This window comes from Phacochoerus africanus, chromosome 1 (assembly GCF_016906955.1).
Source record: "Phacochoerus africanus isolate WHEZ1 chromosome 1, ROS_Pafr_v1, whole genome shotgun sequence".
In the NCBI taxonomy this organism is placed as follows: Eukaryota; Metazoa; Chordata; class Mammalia; order Artiodactyla; family Suidae; genus Phacochoerus; species Phacochoerus africanus.
The window spans coordinates 108,137,494-108,162,399 of NC_062544.1; the positions used below are offsets into that span (position 1 = coordinate 108,137,494).

At 45.7% G+C, this 24,906-nt stretch overlaps 1 protein-coding gene across 1 annotated transcript; it reads right to left on the minus strand.

The window, feature by feature from the left end:
* Positions 1-231: 231 nt before the first annotated feature.
* ZNF445 (zinc finger protein 445) lies at positions 232-21,885 on the minus strand. The gene is given in 10 exon segments (XM_047771467.1): positions 232-1,378; positions 1,380-1,993; positions 1,996-2,854; positions 2,856-3,157; positions 3,783-3,893; positions 5,899-6,025; positions 6,320-6,396; positions 6,720-6,888; positions 9,719-10,290; positions 21,557-21,885. Coding segments are annotated over 9 exon segments (3,081 nt in total). The 5' UTR covers positions 10,148-10,290; positions 21,557-21,885; the 3' UTR covers positions 232-985.
* Between the last annotated feature and the right edge of the window lie 3,021 nt (positions 21,886-24,906).

Below are 24,906 nucleotides of genomic sequence, written 5' to 3' on the forward strand. Positions count from 1 at the left end.
AGCTAAGACCCTCCCTCCTGTGAAGGGTCCTGTGTGGGATCTAGAGACCAATAGGACTCACTCCATCATCACCTTGAGGGTCTTTGTTCAAATCTCACCTCTTCAGTTGAGGCCCTCCCAGACCAGCCTATTTAAATTCTCAACCCACCTCCCAACCCAGCACTCCCTCTCACTCCACTCTGATTCATTATTCATTTGTCCACAACACATGTCACCAGCCAAAATACTACATGTATTTCATTTGTTTATTGTTGGTCAAGGTCCAAGATGGCAGGCTTTTCTGTTCTGGTCACTGCTGGGTCTCTGGCACAGAGGACACTGCCTGGCATAAGGGAAGAGCTTGGCAGATTTCTTTGTAGAACTGTGGGGTGTAGATGACAACGGGGGCAGTGACGGAGTTCCACTCTCCAGGTAATCAAGCTGGGCATCCTGTTTCTCTGCCGCTCACAGCTAAGACAGCTCTATGCCCATGACAAGTAGCCAAAGCCAACTGTGAAGGCTGCAGCCACAGGCAGAAATCCTCAGGAGGCATCTAGGAAGACCAGGAGTTCTTGCTGCTGGTGGTGCTTTTAAGGTTCAACAGAACAGGCACCATCACAGGCCAAACTCAAAGGGAAACTCAGGATCCAATTGGCCCGTTCCCAGCAGCCACAGCCCATCACACCACAGAAATTCTGTCAAACCACAAAGGGCAATGGTCTCTCCCTTTAGAGTCGAAGGAGGAGATCTGGTTGGGGGAGCTCCAGGTCACTGCACAAAGGACACTCCGAGGGAGCCAAATCTCCTTCTGGAACATGGCTGCTCTTCGCCGGCATCTAATTTTCCAGCTGAAGGATGGGAATGCCTCGAGTTTTTGAATCCTCAGTATTCTCTGCCACTAGCTTTCAAAATAGAAAGGGCTGGGCCCTTTGTGAAGGTGTGCACCAAGCTGCCTACCATCAAGGATTCTCTCCCCACCCTCCACCCTCTGTTGTCTGGCCCCAAACTAATCTCTAACATGGCTTTTCATATGCCGAGCCAGATTTGAAGACCACCTGAAGGTCTTCCCACACTCTCTGCATTTGAAGGGCCTCTCTCGAGTATGAAATCTCTTGTGGCTAATGAGTTGTGAGCTCTTGTTAAAAGTTTTCCCACACGTGCTACATTTGTGGCACTTTCCCCCAATGGGGACGTCCTCAAGTCCAGTGAGCCCAGACCTCTGATCACAAGCTTCCTTACAATCTTCAAGGGGCTTCTCCTCCCTTGGTTTTAATTCCTGCAAACTCACCCTTGAATCCTGGCGGGAAGACAGCCCAGCCACACTGCATTCAGACTGGGCCACTGAGGTGTGTTTTCTCTGATGAACACAGAGGGTGTGTCTTCCAATGAAATCTTTCCCCACACCACTGACATTTAAAAGGTCTCTCCTTCGTGTGGATTCTCTGATGATTAACAAGGCGGTGATTTCTGTCATAAGATTTCCCACACAGGTTACATTTATAGCGCTTCTCTCCACTGTGTATCCCCTTGTGATCTATAAGGCTTCTTTTACGTGTAAAGGTTTTCCCACATTCTTGGCACCAGAAAGGTTTCTCACCAGTGAGGATCTGTGACTGCAGATTTGGAGGGTCTTCCCTTTCACGGTACATATATGGTTTTTCCAAAGAGTGAACCCTCTGGTGTTGGGAGAGGTTCGAACTCCAACGGAAAGACTTCCCACACTCCATGCACTTATACGGTTTCTCTCTGGTGTGAACTCTCTGATGAATGAGGAGAATTGAGTGGTTCCGGAAGGCTCTGCCACACTGGCTGCATGTGCAGGGTTCCTCTGTAGTGTGACTGCTCTGGGGGACTTGGAATGCTCTGTCCTGACTCAACGGTGGCGCATCCTCAGGTTCTCTTTTAAAGGTGTGCTGCTTCTTATGAACAACAAAGGTGGACCTGTGAGTAAACTCTTTTGCACATTCGCTGCACCAGTATGATTTTTCACCTGAGTGACTTCTCTGATGATCATGAGAGCTTTCTTTTGAGTAAAAGTTTTCCCACACTGCTGACACGAAAAAGAGTTCTCCACAGTGGGGGCCCTCTGAGGCTGACTGTCGTTGGGGGTCTGCCTGAAGTCTTCTCTACACTCGTCTTGATCATAGAACGTCTCTTCCTGGTGCAGTCTCATGTGACGAGTGAAGTTGGACCGCCACCTAAATGTTTTCCTACATTTGGTGCACTTATAGGGCTTCTCCTGGGTGTGAATCCTTTGATGTTCAAGAATATATGATTTACAGTGGAAGGATTTTCTGCACTGGCTGCAGTCAAAGAGTTTCTCTCCAGCTTGGTCTCCCAAATGACGCTCAAACTCTGAGCCACAGGAGAGAGCTTCTTCATACTGATTAGATTCAAGACATTTCTGCTTAGCATGAGTTTCCTGATGCAGACGGTAGGCAGACATGCGTCGGAAAGCTTTGTCACATAAATTGCATTTATAAGGCTTCAATCCAGTGTGAATTTTCTCATGTCGCGCACGGTTCGAACTCCACCTGAAGGCTTTCCCACACGCCCTACATTTAAATGGTTTCTCTTGAGTGTGAAGTCTCTGATGACATGTAAGATGGGAGCTGTGACTGAAGGTCCTCCCACAGTCACCACACTTATAGGACATCCCCACCACATGACGATTCTGTGCATGTTGGTGATGAGAGCTGAGGCTGAAGTCCTTCCCGTGAGCATCCTTTGGCTTCCCTTTCAGGCCAGCGTGAATCCTCTGATGCAGACTGAACCCGCCAAGCAAGCATCTGAGCCCTTTTCCATACTCCTTGTACTCACAGTGGTATGAACTCCCTCTGAAGTGTCTGCCACAGCCGTGTTTGAGGGACTGTTTTTCTTCTGGGCCCTCTCAAATACATAACATGTTTTAGATGAAGACTACTGCTCCTTCCCGAGTCTTCACAGTCTTTTCCTGTCCCATGGCTGGAATCAGTCTCTTCTTTCTCAACTTTCACTTGTACAGGGTTTCCACATGGTTCCTTTAATCTGCTCTTCTGTTCAGAAGGTTCTCTGAGCCCTGTTTCCTTAGAAATGTTCGCTGAACCATGACACCCTGATGGAATGGCTAAGGTGACTGCTTCTTTCAAAGGTTCATGTTTTAAGTTGAACTTGTTGGTTTTCATATGGAGCTCACCTCCTGACACAAAGAAACATAAGAGAATGTAGTCTTTTGCCATATTTGGACCTCCAGAAAGCAGATGGGCACAGCTGCCAGACATACACAGAAACCACATCCAGTTGAAAAATAAAAAGGGCTGAGAGGGGAGCATTAACCAGCAAGAGAGATAGGAGGAATAGAGACAAAAGCTTGAGATAGGAAGGCCTCCGAGAGCAGAGGGCTGCAAGGAGGGCTGCCTATAGGGGCTAGAGATCAAGCCTATCATTTGGTGGGGAAGGACCAAGCACAGAAGCGCAGTAGGAGTGGGAAGAAGGCTCTGAGGAGCATGGAAGGGAAGGCAGCGCAAGACTGAGGAAGAGGACCAATGAATGCAAAAGAGAGGGATAGTCAATCTCTACAGTGGGTAAGAACTTTTACTGGGAGAGCTGCTATGGAAGGGGCAGGGCCAGGAAACAAGGTCTCACAGGCCAGTCTGGAGGGGAGGAGCCCAGGTACCCAGCACTCCTGGGCAACACTGTTAAGGATCTTCCTTCCAGCAAACAACTGAGTTAAGTCCGCCATGATTTATTTGGTATAAAAAACCTAAAGAAAGAGAAGAGTAGATGCGGGAGGAGCATGACCTGGTCAATACTCTGGAACTCACCTGCAACGTCAGCACCTGGATTCCCCTCAGGCTGAGCTCCCTGAACATTCAGGACCCATGGCTCCCTTGTCTCTAACCAGGAGATCAGGGCAGGTTTGGTGAATGGCCCCCCTGCAGAAGAGAGAAGAGGATGCAATGTGAAGGTAGATGCAGCATAGAGAACTACTCTCCAGGACCCTCTCAGGCCTCAGCTCCTGGTAGAGGAAGAAAAGCCAGGGAGGCAGGTGGAAGAAGCTGGGACAGGAGGCCCAAATTTCTGACAGCTCTGAGAAAAGACAAGAAAAGCTGAGAGAAGCCACAGCAAAAGGATTTGTAGGATTCTCCAGAACCACATGACAACTTAATTGGTAAAATAGCCAACTTTTTTTGGATGCCGAAATGGACTAGGAACTTGACACATGTGACTTTTTTTTTTTTTTTTTTTTGAGGGCTGCACTTGTGGCACATGGAGGTTCCCAGGCTAGGGGTTAAATCAGAGCTACAGCTGTTGGCCTACACCACAGCCACAGCAATACAAGATCTGAGCCAAGTCTGTGATCTACACCATAGCTCACGGCAATGCCAGATCCTTAACTCACTGAGAGAGGTCAGGGATCGAACCCAAAACCTTGTGGTTCTTAGTCAGATTTGGTTTTACTGCGCCACAATGGGAACTCTGATACGTGACTTTTAATCTTTATAATAATCCAGCATAACAGGCATTATTATCCCTATTTTTAAGAGAGGAGGCTGATATTTACAAGAGCCAAGACATGGAAGCCATCTAAATGTCCACTGACAGAGGAATAGATAAAGATGTGGTACACACAGAGTTCCCACTGTGGCACAATAGGATCACTACTGTATTGGGAGTGCTGGGATACAGGTTTGATCCCCAGCCCAGAAGAGTGGCCTGGGGATCCAGTGTTGCCACAGCTTGTGGCTAGGGTCAAAAATGCAGCTTGGGTCTGATTCCTGGCCTGGGAACTCCAAGTATTGTGGAGCAGCCAAAAAAAAAAAAAAAAGATGTGGTACATGTATACAATAGAATATTACTCAGCCACAAAAAAGAGTGAAAAATGCCATTTGCAGCAACATGGATAGACCTAGAGAGTATCATACTAAGTAAAGTAAGTTAGATGGAGAAAGACAAATATATCATATCACTTACATATGGAATCTTTAAAAATTACTTATTTAAACATCATTTATAAAACAGTAACAGTCTCACAGACCTCCGAAACAAACCTATGGTTACCAAAGGGGCAGTGGGTGGGGGCAGAAGGATTGGGAGCTTGGGATGGCATCTGCACACTATGGTATACAGAATGGATAGTTAATGGGGACCTGCTGCATAGCAAAGGGAAATCTCAATATTTTATGATAACCTATATGGGAATGGATATGTGTATATGTACAGCCAAATCATTTTGCTGTATAGCAGAAATTAATATAACATTGTAACTCAACTATACCTCAACTTTTTGCTTTTTAGGGCTGCACCTGCAGCATATGGAAGTTCCCAGGCTAAGGGTTGAATTGGAGCTGCAGCTGTCAGCCAGCGCCACAGCCACAGCCACAGCAATGTAGGATCCCACAGTTCACAGCAAGGCAGAATCCTTAACCCACTGGGCAAGACCAGAGATCAAACCTGCATCTTCACAGATACTAGTCAGGTTCGTAACCTGCAGAGCCACAATGTGAACTCCTTATATGTCAATAAAACTTTTTTTAAAACATTAAAAAAAGAGAGAGAGAGGAAGCTGAGGTACCATATTAAGTGGTTTGGTTAGTAGTTAGAAAGACAGGACCAGAGTTCCCATTGCAGCGCAGCAGAGGCGAATCTGACTAGGAACCATGAGGTTAAGGGGTGGATCCCTGGCCTCGCTCAGTGGGTTAAGGATCCTGCGTTGCTGTGGCTATGGTGTAGGCCGGCAGCTGTAGCTCCAATTTGACCCCTAGCCTAGGAAGCTCCATACACCACAGGTGTGCCCCTAAAAAGCAAAAGCAAAAGCAAAAAAAAAAAAAAAAAAAGACAGGACCTAAACCCAGGTCAGACCCCTTTCTATGCACCATAATGAAAATTAAGAAGGCAGGAGCAGAGGTAGGGAAAAGTATGGGGATATCGATGCCTTACTCAGAGAGGCTATGTTCCCGTAGTTCTCAAGCATCACATCCCTGTACAGGTTCCTCTGAGAAGCGTCTAGCCATCCCCACTCATCCTGGGAGAAAGTCACCTCCACATCCTTGAATGTCAAAGCCTCCTGAAAAGACATGGTCCCACACTTTAGAGTCAGTCCACAGTTTCCAGCTTTTAGGAGGGGGCAGGGAAATGGGGCTGGCTCTCAGTGAGTACAGGATGGATCTAATAAGGGTGAAAAAGAAGATCATCACCCAGCAAAAGAGCTCTGGCTTCAGGGGGATAATCTGGTCTCCAGGACATGGGTCTTGGGATGTGAGGTCACTGGACAGAAAGACCCAGGACAAGGGGGAGCTGCAGCTACCCCATTAGGCAGCAACACTGGGACATCAGGAAGAACCAAAGTCCTGTGGCTCACCTGAGGCTGGGCTGTCACCTGGTCTCCTGGGCATCCTTCTCTCTGGGAAAGGGTAGGCACCTGTGCAGCAGGAGAATCTGAAGGAGAAAGAGCCATGAGAGAGGGCAGCCCAGTTCTCAGCATCCCACTGAGAAGCCCACTCTTCCCCCCACATGGAGGACTCCTGGGCCACAAGCAGGTATGGACTGTTGTTTAACACCCATTTCCCCAGTGTCTGCCAGGGGCCAGGGAGTGGAGGGGTGCAATGGGAGAAGGAGCCAGGCAGACAAGGGTCACAGACAGATAGAAATGACAGAGCTCAAAGCCAGGACAGAAGGGATTCTCATGAGGACAGAGGGTGAAAAGAGGAAATTCAGGAAGTATGGCATAGGCTGGGGTCTTAGGGCCAGGGGGCGAGTACCGGGTTGCCCAGCCAGGAAGTCACGCACTCCTATTTCACAGGGAGGCTGCAGGTGGTCCCCCAGAGCCGAGCCGCTCCTGAGAGGTGAAGCAGGGGGCCATATCTGTGTGGCCTGCAGGGCACCTGTGCCCATCCAATGCACATCTGGGCTCTGGGCAGGGGCCGGGTCCTGGCAAAAGAAAAGGAAAAGAGAAAATGCTGTGAGAGGATCCCCATGGGAATCAGAAAGCAAATTCACAGAACAGGCCATGTGGCCAACCTCTAAAACGCAGAGGCCCAGGGAACAGTGAGCTGGGCCCTTTATTACCTACAGGCAGAGGGGAAAGGAAGAGAAGAAAGCCCAGAGTGGACCCCTCACTCTTCCGCCTCCATGGGCTCTAATGTGGACCACGGGGAGACAGGTGGAGCCAGATTTCTGCTCGACACAGGAAAGCCTCTGGCAAGTCAGTAACATCACTGGTGTCAGGCTTCGGGTGCTGCAGTGACACCACGCCACTAGCTCTCAGCCCCCACTCTCGGCCTACAACTTCAAAATCAGAGAAGAAATTTATCCTTGAGAGTTAAACTGAAAATGGTTCACAGTAGGGATGAAGTCTGATAATGTCTACCAAGGGTTAGCACTGCTCTAGGTAATGACATGCAAAGGGACAGCAAAGAGGCAAGAGGGCTCCCAGACTATACACCTGACTGAAACAGGAGCACTACTAGAGAGGCAATGCTCATTGTGAGGGTCAGCTATGGAATCACAGAAGGAAAAGACGCAGGTGCAAACAAAGGCAGTGCCCATCCAAGCAGAGACCTGGAGAGAGGCAGCCTTGGTCCTGGGATCTCAACAGTCCTGGTCTCTTGAGGCAGGGCTATCCCTGATGCAGAGATGAGTACAGGAGGGTACAGCCAATGAACTTCAGGCTTCTCTGGCCCTGTGGCCAAGACATTTTCTATGCTGATATGGACGAACCTCAGCCTGAGGCCACTAAATATTCAATATTGAGCTATAGAAGAGCTATAGACTAAAGATGGTAAAAGCCATCACAGTCCATTATCTCCTATTCCTCCTAAATCCTACCAAAAGGAGAGTAAACAATAAGAACATGGAGGTACTTGGAGTTCCTGTCGTGACGCAGTGGTTAACGAATCCGACTAGGAACCATGAGGTTGCGGGTTTGATCCCTGGTCTTGCTCAGTGGGATAAGGATCCGGTGTTGCCAAGAGCTGTGGTGTAGGTTGCAGACGTGGCTCGGATCCCGCGTTATGGCTCTGGCATAGGCTGGTGGCTACAGCTCCGATTGGACCCCTAGCCTGGGAACCTCCATATGCCGTGGGAGCGGCCCAAGAAAATGGCAAAAAGACAAAAAAAAAAGAATATGGAAGCACAGCCAAATGAGTGAAAGGACAAACTTTCTTAGGCCCCAGTTTCCCACACTGTGGTACTTTTGACAAACTACAGGGTGATTCTGTAATTTTATATGCATCTTGAGCATTTCTGTTCATTTTCCAGAACTTGTGAGGCTTTTTTTTTTTTTTTACAGCCTGTTTTTTTGTTTTCCAAATTCTAACTAGCTTACTAACAGGTAGGCCCTTTCTGCTCATTTGGCAATGCTTTCATGTATTTTCAAACTACACATCTGACTCTAACAGACCTGAATATAACCAAGCCACAACTGTGTATCTACTGTGTAACCTTATTTGGTTTAATAAGTTATTTTTAAGTCCTTTTGAACATCTCATTAATTAATGAGATGGTAAAAATGATAAATGTTCTTTTAGGTTTTAAAAAATAGTACCCAATGTTGAGAAAAAGAGGTTTTCTTTTTTGGTGGTCATACCTTTTGTTGATTTGTTACCATTTACTGTTGGTAGGCCATGTTCAGATGTTTTAATAGATTGGCTTAATTTTTATATTAAACTTAGGGGTAAAGTATATCAAATATGTTTCAGAAATCCTAAAAGTAACCTTCCTTTATGTATGAATCATATATGTAGAATTACACAAATTTTTACAGAATTTTAAATAAGCCTACAAAAATGATTAAAAAAAACAAAAACAAAAACTCCAGGAGTTCCCACTGTAGCACAGTGGGTTAAGGATCTGGCATTGCCACAGCTGTGGCATAAGTCTCAGCTGTGGCTCAGATTCGATTCCTGACCCAGGAACTTCCATATGCCATGGGTGCAGCCAAAAAAGGAAAAAACAAAAACAAAAAACTCAAAAGGTAGAAGAAGCATTGAGAAGCACTGAGAAGCCTTTGTCAGGCAGAGGGGCAGACAGAGTTCACTTTAACTGACCCTCCTGCATGGGGACCACTGGTTCTGTTTCCCAATACCAAGGCCAGGGCTGGGCACACAGCAGGCACTCAAACATGTACTGAACTCACTCTCATTGTTAGATCAGTTTTCCATCTTGTTTTCAATAAACTGAGGCTCTGAGAGGTACCACAAGGTGGGCAAGAAAACTGAGATTGTGGAATGCAGTCTCAAACTGAGGTCTTCCCCCTCACAACTCTTCTTTTCTATCTCCCACACACAGAATAAATCCTCAAAAGCTTACTGAGAAAGAAGTGCAACAGTACATGGAGAATGCTCTTCCAGGTCTCAACATGTACTCAGAAGTCAAGGATCCTGACACTAACTTCCCCACCTATGAGCAAGAGCTACAACTCCCAATTTACAAGTCAGCAACAAGTCAAGATAGATATGTAGAGAGGTCCTTTGTGTCCTCTAAGTCACTGGGTCCAGAAACTCATTCCTGTTATTTCTGGATACCTGCAGACCCTCTTCTTCCTGAGTAGATATTCCTCCGGGAAGGAGGGAGGGGGTGCCTGCTAAAGGGTCCTTGGCTTAGGGTGCAGTTCCTAGCTGCTCAGGTGCCAGGGATAAGAGAAGGGAAGACATCCCCTGAACTCCTTCACACTGAGGGTTTAGCAAACACCTCACCCCCATACAAGCTGGCTCACTGGCAGGCAGAGTTCACTGGGCACTGCACACTTGCTCACACTCACCCTCCATAGTGACCCATCGAAGTCCCTCTGTAGCTCTTCCAGCAAGGCCACAGCCTCCCCACCACTCTCAGGATGATGCAGCTGCACCCAGGTCCGGAGTTCCCCTGGAAGGATGCTCAAGAACTGCTCCAGCACCAGGAGCTCTAGGATCTGGGCCTTCGAGAGAACGTCTGGCCTCAGCCACCAGCGGCAGAGCTCCCGGAGCCGGCTCAGAGTCTCTAGGGGCCCGGAAGACTCATGGTAGCGAAGCTGCCTGAAGAGCTGGCGGAACAGCTCCTGGCCAGGACGATTAAGTGTCTGCGGCCTGGTAGCCGGCACTGAAGTGTAGCCTTCATCCTCTTCTTCCTTCTTTACCATCTGAAGGCGTCCTCGCTCCCTTGAAGCCTTGGCCTGAGCTGGATGGACAGCATACCACCTGCCTGGAGGCATCACTCCTTTTCAAGGTCTACCCAGCAGAGTGCAACCCAGTCTGCATTAGCTGTATATATCACTGCTGGATCCTCAGGATTATCTTCTCAGCACTGCTGGAGACAATGCCATTTGCTGGGACATCAGATGTAACTGGCAAGAGACTGAAATAACCAACATTACTGTTCAAGAAGGATGTGAGGAGACTGGTGCAACTTGATGCTGTTAGTTGAGATCATGTTTGGATTTATGAGAAAAGGGCACATGAACATTTGCACGGTGGGGTCTGTCAGGATCAAGCAGACCAGAAAAAGGGATCGGATTTGTGATTACCAGAGATGGGGGGGGGGGTAATATCAGATGAAAGCAAAGGTACAAACTTCCAGTTATAAGTAAGTACTAGGGAGGAATGTACAACATGATAATTATAATTAAGACTGTTGTATGTCAAAAGTTGTTAAGAGTAAAGTCTAGGAATTTTCATCACAAGAAAAAAATTTTTTTCTCTTTAATTTTGTATCTAAATGAGATGATGGAGGTTCACTAAACTTACTGTGATAATCATTTCATGATCTCTGTAAGTCTAATCATTATGCTGTCCACATCAAGTTTATATAGTGCTGTATGCCAATTATACCTCAATACAACTGGAAGAATAAATTTTTTTAATTAAAAAAAAAATCAGTGGTTTTTCTACATAGTAGGAATGAACAAACCAAAATTAAAATTAAAACAATTGCATTTACAATCACACAAAAAAGAAGAAAATACTCTGGAATGAATTCAACCAAAAAGAGAAAAACTTATACCCTGAAAACTACAAAACTTGGAGTTTCCCCTGTGGCACAAGAGGATCGGCAGCATCTTGGGAGCACTGGGACGCAGGTTCCATCCCCACCCTGGTGCAATGAGTTAAGGATCCAACATTGCCACAGCTGTGGCTTAGGTTACAACTGCAGCTTCGATCTAACCCCTGGCCCAGGAACTCCATGTGCCACAGGGCAGCCAAAAAAGAGAAAAAAAAGAAAACTACAAAACTTTGTTAGAAGAAATTAAAAGTTCAAATAAATAAAAACACATTCTGTATTCATAAGTCAGAAGATAAAACACTGTTAAGATGACAATACTGTTGAAATTTATCTCTAGATTCAAAAAAATCCCTATCAGAATCCCAGCTAGCTTCTTAGTAGAAATTCAAATGTTGATTCTAACAGAGAGAAATGCAAGAGACCCACACAATACACAATACAGTCTTGAAAAAAAGTAAGTTGTTAGCAGATTAAATCTATGGCATTTGGAGTGGATAAGCAATGAGATCCTGCTAATAGCACATGGAACTGTATCTAGCCACTTTTGATGGAAAATGATAGAGGATAATGTGAGAAAAAGAATGTATGACTGGGTCACTTTGCTGTACAGCAGAAACTGACAGAACATTGTAAATCAAGTATAATAGAAAAAATTTAAATCTTTTAATAAAATTAAATGGGGAAAAAAAAGTAAGTTGCAGGAGAGGCAGGAGATCAAGACAGTGGAGGTAGAAGACAACTGAGCTCGCCTCCCCCACAAACATATCAAAAATACATCTACATGTGGAGCAAATCTCACTAAAACAAACTGGGGACTGGCAGAAAGACTCTTCTACAACCAAGGCTATAAAGAAAGGTCCACGAGGAATCAGGCAGGCAGGGAAGAGAAGCAGTTAGGTTGGGATCTAAGTCCACAGGAAGAGACACAGAAGAGTGGGATATCATAGGCTCAGGGATCCTTCCTGGGGAATGAGGGCTTCAAACCACATATTGGGCACTCCCAGTCTGGTATCTGACACCAGGAAGACGACTCCCCCTGGGGGTTTGAAAACCAGTGGGACTTTCAGTAGGAGGGCTGTAAGAAACCTAGACTCTGCTCGCATAGAGCACGCACACATTTCCTTACTCCTGGAAACAAGGCAGAGAAAGTGAACTGAAACTACCTGGGGCACTGGCTGGTTTCCGGTGACAATCCCAGCATGGGACCCAGCCCCCGGCAAGTACAAGCACCACCCTCCTCACCCCCACCCTGGCCCCTCTAACTCTGGTGCAGCTCCCCACTAGGGTGAGGCTGACTATTGCTGAGGAGAGAGCACACTTGCATGACAGACCTGGCACTGCATCTGAATGGGGCAGCTACTGCTAGAGTTGTGGAGGTAGTGGATTGGGAGCACTCTGGAACCCTGACCAGTGCCACACCATCCCGTGACCCTTGTCAAGTGCCCACTCTGGCCCCTCTTGTTCCAGGCCTGCTCCCTTCTGTGGTGAGGGTGCCAGTCCTTGGAGGGAGGAGAGCACACACCTAGAGGGAACAGAAGTGGCTTGAACCCAACCCTCAGGGCTTTTGCCCACGCAACTTGGGACCTCCAGCAACTGCAACAGAGTGGTACTGGCTACTGAACACAGGAGAAGCTCTAACTCCTCCATCTTCAGCCCCACCCCTCACCAAAATGATAGCTGCAAGCACACCCTAAGGGAAGATGTGACTCATGGCTCACTTCAGATCCTTTCTCCCACCAAAGTCATTAGGCACATGCAGTGTATAGGAACACTCTCACACAAGGACACTCTTTCAAGATCAAGAAAGGTAACTGTTTCACTTAATTTCATAGAGCAGAGAAAGTTATGTAAAATGAGAGGACAGAAGAATTTCTTTCAAGTGAAAGAACAAGAGAAATCCCCTGAAAAAACAATTAATGAAACAGAAATATACATTTTACCAAATAAAAAGTTCAAAGCACCAGTAATAAGAATGCTAACTAAAATCAGGGAAAAGAATAAACACGGTGAGAATTTTAAAAGGAACTAGAAATTTTACAAAAGAACCAATTACAACTGAAGAAGACAATAACTGAAATAAAAAACACAGTAGAAGGAATTAACAGCAGACTAGGTGATACAGAAGAATGCATAAGTGACAGAGTAATAGAAATCACCCAATCAGAACAGCAAAAAGAAAAACAAATTTTAAAAGAGAGAGAACAGTTTAAGGGTGTTCCCTGGTGGCCTAGCAGTTGAGGATCTGGCATTCTCATTGCTGTGGCTTGGGTCACTGCTGTGGCACAGGTCTGATCTCTGACCTGGGAACTTCCACACACCCCCAGTGTGAACGAAAAAAAAAAAAAAAAGAGAGAGAGCGAGAACAGCCTAAAAGAACTCTGAAAGAAATATCAAGCATATCAACATTTGTATTATAGGGGTTCTAGAAAGAGAAGAGAGAAAAGGATCAAATCTTTTTGATTAAGTTATGGCTAAAAACTTCCCAAATCTGAAGGAGAGATATCCTGGTATAGAAAGCACTGAGTCCCAAACATTAACCATTAACAAAACAAAAATCCAATCTACTGAATGGGAGAAAATATTTGCAAATGTTATGGTTAACATCTGAAATAGGAGTTCCCGTCATGGCTCAGTGGTTAACAAATCCGACTAGGAACCAAGAGGTTACAGGTTCAATCCCTGGCCTCACTCAGTGGGTTAAGGATCTGGCGTTGCCCTGAGCTGTGGAGTAGGTTGCAGATGCAGCTCAGATCCCCCGTTGCTGTGGCTATGGCATAGGCCGGCAGCTATAGCTCTGATATGACCCCTAGCCTGGGAACCTCCATACGCCACGGGTGCAGCCCTAAAAGGACAAAAAAAAAAAAAAAAAATCCAAAAATGTAAACATCTAATATAAGTCAGTATCAAAAAACTAATAACCCGTTAAAAAGAACCAGAAATCCTGAACAGGCATTTTTCCAAAGAGCACATGTAAAGTAAGAGCTTTAACTAAAGAGCCTCCCCCCTGCCCCACCGGCTGAGGAGGCAGCTACCAGCCTGACAGCAGCTCAGCTGGCGGCCCTGCAAATCAGGCTCCAAGCATTGCTTATCAGTTTCGCTTTTGTAACCTTGCTTGCTCAGCTTCTTAGGCAGGAACTCTGCTTGGGGGAAGGGGGAGGGCTAGGACTGCTTGCCCAGGAAACTTTAAGACCTGCAAGCCTGTATTTTTACACAAAAAAGTTACCCAGAACAAAGACCTGGTGCTCAGACTCTGGAGGCGACTCCTCCAAGCAGGCACTGGTACTGAATAAATCTTGCTATTCCGCATCTCTGAGTGCCATTTGCCTCTTTCTGCTGCCACAGTTTCTGCACCATTTTCTGGGGCATTGGCTGGGAAGCCAACAACTGAGCTGGCCCCCTGTGCCACCATTGTCTGGGAACTGGGGAAGGCCGTGGTCACTGGCCCAGTGACAGGCAGATAGCACGCACCCAGCCGTTTTGCCAGATCCTAACTCTCACTTGGGCAGTGCTGGCTTCAGCTCATGCAGCTTCCCAAACGTACTCAGAAGGAGAGCAGAAATGGGTTCCAGGACGAGACGTCAGACTGGTGAGTGCCCTGGGGACATCTGCCCAAGTCAGGACCTGCCATACAGCAGGAGAGACTGATCAGCTCTCAGTGACCAGAGGGTGACTCAGGATAGGATTTGTTCCCTCGGGATAGTGACTGGAGAGAACAAGAGCCCATGCTCCACCGTCTTCAGACTCTGGAGCCTGAGTGGTCCTAACCTGCAGTTCCATGGTGACCTCATATGGCTTTAAAGCTTCCCCAGGCTCTGAGGCTTCTCTTTCTTCCCTGCGAAACTGGTCCAGGTACAGGGTTTATACAGACCAGTCACAAGCTAAGAGGCCCCCAAAACCCCCAAGAGTAGGGGTGGTCAGGCAGACGAAAGTGAGTGCTCCTCCTACTGTTTGTCTTGTGACATTGTCACAGGGTGAGAATTCACACAATGGGTGAATTCACACAAAGCTTCAAAACAGTCTTAGAATGTATGGTTAAAAATTTTGAGAAAGGATTCTCTGGAGATTATGGTGTAAAACTGAGTTCTGGAAAACTGCACACTCTCTGTACTCTAAGTGGCCCTCCTCCAGGATCGGATGGCCCTCAGAAGGGACCTTAGATGTGCCCACATTCAAGCAGTATATAACGTTATAACAGGAGACCCTGGGCACCCAGACCAATTTCCATACCAATTTCCATTGATCAATGGTTAGAAGTTGCCCAGTTAAAGCCCTCTTGGGTTTCGTTCTGTGTCACAGGTCAGGGACAATGCAAGGTCCTAGTAGCTCAGTCCAAGAAGAAAAATCTGCCTTGAGAAAAGGAGCCACCTATTTTTCAAGGAGAGGCTGGTAGCATATCTATCTAAGCAAACTGACGCAGTTGCAGCTGGATGGCCTCCCTGCCTCTGAGTGCTGGCAGCTACCACCCTGTTAGTAAGGGAGGCTGACAAGTTGACTCTGGGACAGAACCTCAATGTAAAATTCCCACATTCAGTTGTAACCCTGATGGACAATAGGGGCCACCATTGGCTCACACATGCATGAATGACCCAATATCAAGGGTTACTATGTAAAAATCCATGCGTAAAGCTGGAAGTTGTATGAACTCTGAACCCAGCCACCTATCTACCAGATGAAGTGGGGCCCCTAGACCATAACTGCTTAGAAGCACTAGATGAAGTATTTTCCAGCAGGCCTGACTTAACTGATATACCGCTCCAAAATCCAGACCTGATTCTATAAACTGATGGCAGTAGCTTTATGGAAGATGGAAAAAGGATGGCAGGATATGCAATGGTATTTGACTCAGAAGTGATAGAAGCAGAAGCGCTTCCTCAAGACTGGTCAGTGCAGAGAGCAGAATAACAGGTATTAATCAGAGCACTAAAGCTCAGCCAAGACCAGTGAGTTAATATCTATACTGACTCATGACATGCCTTTGCAACTCTACATGTCCATGGAGCCTTATATAAGGCGAAAGGACTCCTTACTGCTTAAGGAAAAGGGATCAAAAACCAGACTGAAATCTTAAAGCTCCTAGAAGCAGTATGGGAGCCTAAAGAAGTGGCAGTTATTCACTGCAAAGGCCACCAAAAGGGAGGCAACTCAGTGGCAAAAGAAAACTGTAGTGCTGATGCAGCCACCAGGCAAGCAGCCCAGGAGCAACCATCAGACAAACTCAAAGTCCTGCTAGACCCAGAAATGCTGGCTGTCCCCAAGCACTCTCTAGAAGGGGAAAAATGGATAAAAGGGGAAGGAGGAACCAAAGCTAAGATGAAATGGTGGGTCACACAAGACCGCCGGGTTTATATTCCAGAACAGCTGGCCTACAAACTAGTCCACCAGCAACATGAACTGACCCACATGGGCAAAACTGCCTTAGAGACCTTACTGGATCAATACTATCTCATTGCACATCTTCCCACACTCTGCTCCTCCATCTCCCAACAGTGCATAACTTGTTTGCAAGATAATGCCCGCCAGGGGCCTAGCAGACCAGCAGGGACACAACACTGTGGACTGTCCCCATTTGAAGATATGGAAGTGGAATTCACTGAAGTCACCCCAAGCAGGGGATACAAATACTTTCTAGTTTTTGCCTGCACCTTTTCAGGGTAGGTAGAAGCCTTTCCAACCCGAACTGAAAAGGCAAGAGAAGTAACCAAGGCACTCCTGAGAGACATCATTCCCAGATACAGAATGCCTCTGACCATTGGGTCAGACAATGGACCGGCATTTGTGGCCGAGACAGTGCAGCAGGTGGCGAAGCCTTACAGATCTGGTGGGAGCTACATTCTGCCTATCGCCCTCAAAGCTCAGAGAAAGTAGAATGCATAAACCGAACCCTTAAGCAGACCCTAGCAAAGTTATGTCAGGAGACCAGCTTGCCCTGGGTAGATATGCTGCCGGTGGCCCTCCTAAAAGTGAGATGCTCACCCCGAGTGAGGATAGGATACTCACCATTTGAAATCTTATATGGAAGGCCACCTCTGCTGATCAGTTTGAGAGGCAATACCAGAGAATTGGAGACTTGGATTTACATAAACAACTGCAAAGACTGGGGCTCACTATCTCACAGATACACAAATGGGTCACAGAGAGAATACCTCTATCTTTAGGCATAAAAGTGCACCCCCACAAACTGGGGGACCAAGTATGGATGAAGGACTGGAAAAAGGAGCCTTTGAAGCCAGGATGGAAAGGGCCATATACTGTAAATCTTCATCACCCCACTTCTCTCAAAGCAACACAGATAGACACCTGGATCCATCACTCCAGAGTTAAACCAGCTGGGCCAATGACTGTGGGGAATGGAAAGATGTACTTGATCCAAAGAAACTTCTGTGCCTGACAATACAGAGGAGGAGACAACGATCTCAAAGCCCTGCTCTGACCACACAGAAAACTGGTCAGTCAACACATGGCTGAAGCTTGAGGAATCAACTGCCTCAAGAAATAGACTACCTTGGAGTTCCCATTGTGGCGCAGTGGTTAACAAATCTGACTAGGAACCATGAGGTTGCGGGTTCGCTCCCTGGCCTTGTTCAGTGGGTTAAACGACCTGATGTTGCCGTGAGCTGTGGTGTAGGTCGCAGACGCGGCTTGGATCTGGCATAGCTGTGGCTGTGGCGTAGGCCAGTGGCTACAGCTCCGATTAGACCCCTAGCCTGGGAACCTCCATATGCCGCAGGAGCGGCCCTAGAAAAGGCAAAAAGACAAAAAGACAAAAAAAAAAAAGAAAAGAAAAGAAAAGAAAAAGAAAGAAATAGACTGCCTTATTCTCTATAGAGACTTTCTTATTGTCATATACTGTTATCCTATGCCCAACATGTATGATTGTTGTTTGCTATTATTAATCTGATCCCCGTGGCCCTGCCAGTATCCATTTCCTCATGCAACCCATGCATTCGAATAACCTGATCAGATCAGGGGGTTACATGGACTTTACTATTTCTCCTGTTCGGGAGAAATTCAAAGAAGTACTCACAACAAAACCACTTATTCTGTCAATATGAGGGCCAATATACTTGCTTTGATCCACAATACTCACCAACTGAGGAATGGTTAGAGGTCCAATGTTCTCATCAGGCAGGGGACCTGATTAATCTGACCCAAATCACCAACTCCAAATTGCCAGTATCAGTACTTTTTGATGCCTGTGAAGCTATGGATGGATCACAGACTTCCACCATACCATGTGAGAGCCTGTCATAGGAAAGAGATTACAGGCTCCAAGATAAATTTATGTGTGATTCCTCAACTACAACTGCCTGGAACAGTTGCCAAGGTGACATAAGCTTCTATTGCCCCTACTGGGGCTCTTAGTCCTGGAAAACTTGGGATAGAGGAGACAAAAGAGCTGTCCTTCAAAAGGGCACAGCCCCTCCAAATTGTCAGACTAGGACTTGTAACCCAGTTAATTTCACTATTTACAATTCCAATGAGCCCAAATGGAAGGAGGGTCTCATAACTGGCATAAGCATTAATGGAAGAGGCAATGACCCTGGAGCCCTTTTACACTTCCAGAGAGTCACACTTTTGCTCCAAGCTGCCTCTCACAGGGTCTTCCATTCTTTTTATGAGAAAATAAAGAAAGCCCCGCCTCCCATTTCAGCCACGCCTAAAAACTTATTTTCGGCCCTGGCAGAGACCGTAGCACAAACCCTCAAAATCTCCTCTTGCTGTGTATGTGGAGGAAAGAACACAGGAGACGATGGGCCTTGGCAGGCTAGGGAACTGGACCTGTTGGAGTTTCATAATGAAACTACATACCCCCAACCCACCAATGGGGTATGGCTCCTCAAAACTGCTATTATAGGGAAAAACTGCCTTGTGAGGCAGGGAGGACGGTTCAGTGTCTCAGTTGGGAGCCTAACATGTTTTGGCAAGCGCCAAAGGGACTGTATTGGATCTGTGGGAAAATGGCATATTCCATAATCCCCCCGAGTTGGGCAGGGGCCTGTGTGCTGGGAACGATCAGACCATCCTTCTTCCTGCTCCCGTTGTCACCAGGGGCACCCAGAGAGACCAGAGGGATCTCCAGATTGGAGACTGGAAGGATGATGAATGGCCCCCAGAATGGATAATTCAATATTATGGGCCTGCCACTTGGACAGAGGATGGCTCCTGGGGATACCACACCCCTATCTATATGCTGAACCGCATCATCAGACTACAGGTGGTATTAGAACTTATAACAAGTGACACTGCATGGGCCCCTGACTATATTAGCCCAACAGCAAGCTAAAATGCATGTAATGCCATCTACCAAAACCATTTGGCCTTGGATTATTTGCTTGCTGCTGAAGGAAGGGTTTGTAGAAAGTTTAACTTGAGTAACTGTTGCCTACAAATAGATGATACAGGGAAGGTGATACAAGAAATTGCCGACTGCATGACTAAAATTGCCCATGTGCCTGTACAGACTTGGAGGGGATGGGACACAGTCTCTTCGGTGGATGATTCTCCTGGATGGGAGGAATTAAGATAATGGGCTGAATAATCATAGTCATACCTGCAGGGTGCCTCCTTACTCCCTGCCTTGTACCCCTCCTGACCAATACTGTAAAAAGTTTCACAGAAACCATGGTTGAAAGAAAAACAGCCTCCCACTTGCTACGCATCAAAGGTTACCAACAGGTAATGACTGATGATGATCTCTGACACAAGCAGATGCACCCTGAACATCAAGAGGGGGGAATGAAGTAAGAGTTTTAACTAGAAAAACAACCCTCAGCTGAAAAGGCAGCTAGGTGCCTGTCAGCAGCTCTGATCCCAACATATCACCCTTCTTGTAATCTTGCAGTAACTACGTGCCTTATGTCTTTGCTAGCAGCCCTGCAAACCGGATTCCAAGCACTGCTTATCAGTTTCACTTTTGTAACCTTGCTTGCTCAACTTCTCAGGCAGGAATTCTGTCTGCTTGGTGGAAGAGGGAGGGCTGGGACTGCTTGCCCAGGAAAACTTTAAGACCTGCAAGTCTGTACTGTATAAAAGTTACCCAGAACAAAGATCTGGTGCTCAGACTCTGGAGGCAACTCCTCTGAGCCTGCACCAGTGCTGGCCTTGCTATTCTGCATCTCTGAGTGCCGTTTGTCTCTTTCCACTGCCAAGGTTTCTGCAACAGTACTTCAAAGGTCACAGGAAGAAAATGAGAAGACAACCCACAGAGAGGGAAAAAACTTGTGGCTAGAAAATATAAATAACTTACAATTCAGCAATAAAAAGATAACACAATTAAACCTGGACAAAACCTCTCAACAGTTCTCCAAAGAAAATATAAAGATGGCTGAATAACAGCTAAGATACTCAACCTTAGTCATCAGGGAAAAACAAATCAACGCCACAAGATGTGTCTTCACACCCACTAGGATGGCTAGAATCAAAGAGTCAGAAAACAACTGTGTTGCTAAAAATGTGGAGATACTGAAATGGTCAAACATTGCTGGTGGGAATGTAAATTGTGAAGTCACACAGGAAAACAGGCAGTTCTTCATTAAGTTAAACATAAAGTTACTCCTTGCAACCCCACTCCTAGACAGCTAAATACAGTCCTCCCCTTCAGTACCCACAGGAGATTACACATAAAATGAATCTGAGCTAAAGATTTAAGTTAAAAAAAAAAAAAAGAACAAACTCTGGGTAAGTGATGGTTTCTTAAGAATATAAAAGGGGAAAAGTGACATACATATGCATGATTATGTCAGTAGTTTAAAACCTCTTGTTGGAGTTCCCTTGGCCTAGCAGTTAAAGGATCTGACACTGTCACTGCTATGGCACAGGTTCGATTCCTGGCCTGGAAACTTCCACATGTTGCAGGTGAAGCCAAAACAAACAAACAAAAATTAATAAAATAAAACCTCTTGTCCAAAACAAAAACAAAACAAGCACAAAAACAAAAGTACAAACCACTGTATAGAAGTGAAAATGTTAATAGCCACCAGGAAGTTTGAAAGTATGCAGTAAACTAAGAAGTCACATTATTTATACCCCTGAAATTTCACTTCTAGGAAGCTCCCTGGAAAAAAACTTGGACAGATCTTCAGGCATTTACACAGGTGTTCACCAGAGTGCTCTCTGTAATAAACAGCATTGGAAATAACCTATTTGTCCATAAGCACAATTAAATAAAAGTGTAGCACTTTATAGAATGAAATACTGCAATCTAAAAGATTGTTCTAGACCCTTAAGGAACAATATGATCGTTTCACTGTTTACTGGGTGGTCAGGCTGCAAAGCCCAGATTAAAATAGCAGGGAAGTGCCGCCCACAGAAGAGAACAGAACATAATTCTAAGTTGCTGAGAACAAATAATACACACACTAGTCTCAAGCGGTACAGTCTTCACTCAGAGCAAGAGAAGAAAACAGGGTATACAAGATTCAACCCCTTGTAACTCCTTGGTCTTCCATGACCAGTGGATCCACTTCGCAGCCCAAGCCGTGCGGGTGGAATACATACAAGGAGGACCTTAGCACCCTGTCCATTCAGAAAGCAGGAATGTGTCCAGGGGCCACTGAAACAAGCATGTAAGCAGAAAAACGGGGTATACATTACATACTGAACAAGGAAAAACAGCTCTCACCAGGCTGTAAGCCCAGCACACACTGTGAAGGCTCTTGGTTTCTTTGCAAGAAAATGTCCTCGGGAGTTCTCTTGTGGCACAGCAGATTAAGGATCTGGCATTGTCACTGCAGTGGTTTGGGTTGCTGCTGTGGTATGCTTAAGATCCCAGGAACTTCGACAGGCACAACTTAAAAGAGAAAAAAAAAAAAAAAACTCCTGGGCTCAGGGCTACTCTTTTGGTACTAGGCAAGAGAGAAGTTGTGCCTGACTGCCTTTTAGATGTAGCTGGAGAAAAAGCCTAAAATCACAAATATGTGTTTAAGTGTGTGTGGGTATGATGTACATATGTCTACCCAAAAGATTTTTTTTTAATGGTACAAAAGATTTTTTTTTTCTTTTTAGGGCCACACCTGCGGCACATTGAGGTTCCCAGGCTAGGGGTCTAATCAGAGCTACAGCTGCCAGCCTGCGCCACAGCCACAGCAATGTAGGATCTGAGCCGCATCTGCGACCCATGCCACAGCTCACAGCAACGTCAGATCCTTAACCCATTGAGCAAGGCCAGGGATCGAACCCTCAATCTCATGGTTCCTAGTCGGATTTGTTTCTGCTGCACCAAAACAGGAACTTCAGATTTTTTTTTTTTTTTTAATCCTTTAAGGGCCACATGTGCGGCATATGGAAGTTCCCGGGCTAGGGGTTGAACAGGGGCTGCAGCTGCGAGCCACAGCCACAGCAACACCAGATCCAAGCCACATCTGTGACCTATGCTGCAGCTTGTGGCAACATCGGATCCTTAACCCACTGCGTGAGACCAGGGATCAAACCCAAATCCTCATCCATACTAGTCAGATTTATTACTGCTGAGCCACAACAGGAATTCCCTCAAAAGATTTTTAAATGGCCTAGGAGGAGTCATAAAAACTCTTAATAGATTTTAGGGGTGAAGACGTGGGAATAACAGTTAAAGAAGACTTTAGTTTATTGTAGTGACAAGATTTTTTTTTTCCTTTTTATGGCTACAACTGCGGCATATGAAAGTTCCCAGGCTATGAGGTGAATCGAAGCTGCAGCTGCCGGCCTACACCACAGCCACAGTAAAGCTGAAAATGAGCTACATATGCAACCTATGCCTCAGCTATAGGCAACGCCAGATCCTTAACCCGACTGAGGGCAGGGATCAAACCCGAATCCTCACAGAAACTATGTCAGGTCGTTAACCTGCTGACCCACATTGGGAACTCCAAGGGTTTTCTAACACAATATTAATGTACAAAATCTCTTTCTTCTTTTTAGTATTACACATCTAAAATGATGATTGCAAAATGTTCTAGTAGTTGGAACAATATGCCTGCCTATTATTTTCTCTATTTTTTTTGTCTTTTTTTTTTTTTTTTTTTGCTATTTCTTTGGGCTGCTCCTGCGGCACATGGAGGTTCCCAGGCTAGAGGTCGAATCGGAGCTATAGCCACCAGCCTACGCCAGAGCCACAGCAACGCGGGATCCGAGCCGCATCTGCAACTTACACCACAGCTCTCGGCAACGCTGGATCGTTAACCCACTGAGCAAGGGCAGGGACCGAACCCGCAACCTCACGGTTCCTAGTCGGATTCGTTAACCACTGCGCCACGACGGGAACTCCTCTCTACATTTTTTGTCTTTTCTCAGTGTCCCACAATAAGAAGTAAATTAATAGGCAAGTTTTAGAAATTATAGTTATGAATTCACTTATATCTTAAACAAAATACAAATAAAGCACAGTATGCATATGCATAAAAAAGCTCCTAAGCCTTGCCACCAAAGTGTGTTCAACTGTCATCTCTTCTGGCAAGTGGGATTAGAGAGCTTTCACTTCCTATTTTACTATGTTCCCTGAACTATACAACACTATTTTTATAATTAGCAGAGTGATCCATAATTCTGCTTAAAAAACAAAGCTAGTAACATTGAGAACTATGTCTAGATACTCATGTTGCAACAGAACAAAGGGTGGGGAAAAAAAAAGTAATGTATACATGTAAGGATAACTTGATCCCCTTGCTGTACAGTGAGAAAATATAAAAAAAAAAAAAAAAGCTACTGGAGTTCCTGTTGTGGTTCAGTGGGTTAAGAATCCGACTAGTATCCATAAGGAAGCAGGTCAGATCCCTGGCCTTGCTCAATGGATTAAAGGATCTGGCATTGCAACATCACAGATCTGACTTGGTTCTGGCATTGCTGTGGCTGCAGCACAGGCTGGCAGCTGCAGCTCTGATTTAACCCCTGACCTGGAAAGTTTCAGATGCCACAGGTGTAGATCTTAAAAAAAATTAAAAAAAAAAAATCTTAAAAAAAAATTAAAAAAAAAAAAAGGCTACTGAGTATCATCTCCTGAACTGAAGAGGGAGGCACTGGCACTGAATAGAAGAGATTGCACATCCTTGAAGAGGATTTGTATGAAGATGGTAGCTGCAGCTCAAGCAACTGCAAAAGGAAACCCAAGTGACCTTAGTTCTATTTTAGCCACTGAGTCAACAACCAAACTAAAGAAGGCTGGTTGAACTAAGAGAACAATTTAAGACAAAACCACAACATGCAAAAGAAAAAAGAAAGACACAGCATGTTAAAGCAAAACAAAACCAAAAAAGAGTTTGCCAAGAAGTATGTATGGCTGGTGGCATAACTGACACTATCTTGGGCCTATTCAACTCCTCCTGTCCCTTCACTGACCCTACCTGTGACTTGTACTATGCAGTAAATCACTTTTATGTCATCAAAGGCTTTGTACTTAATAGCTATTGTTTCATGATCATTACAGGTATCCTCTATGCTATTAGCCTGCAAACAATGATGAAGATCTTCGCTGCCAACTGCCATCCCCCACGAGACTAGTTACCCATTCATAAAACCTGACTTAGGAATGCACTTCTTGTTTCCAAGCACCTATCCCCACACCCCAAGTTAACTATAAAACTGTCCCAGGGGCCAATCAGTGGTTCAGAGTACAGCTGCAAATGCTTCCAGATCATCCACTGATCCCACCATGTGAGTAAATCACCCTAAATACTGATCCATTGATGATATGGAGATGCCTACCTTGTTTTTCAGTCTTAAGGTATCGTCTCAGTTCAATGGACACCTTCCATCCCCTCCATCCTCCAACAGAAGTATGACACAGACAGCAGGCTTTCGTACCTGTTGTAAAGTGGACCCGTTACTCAGTGCGCCAAGTCACACATAACAACCATGTCCCTGAAGGGGAGGAACCCTCCACCTCCCACCACTTTAAGAAAATTTAAAGACGTCGTTATTTAACCCAGAAGCCATCATCTCCTACATTGCCTACAAACATCTCCTACACTCAGCAAGTACTGCTAGGACTGTCAAAAA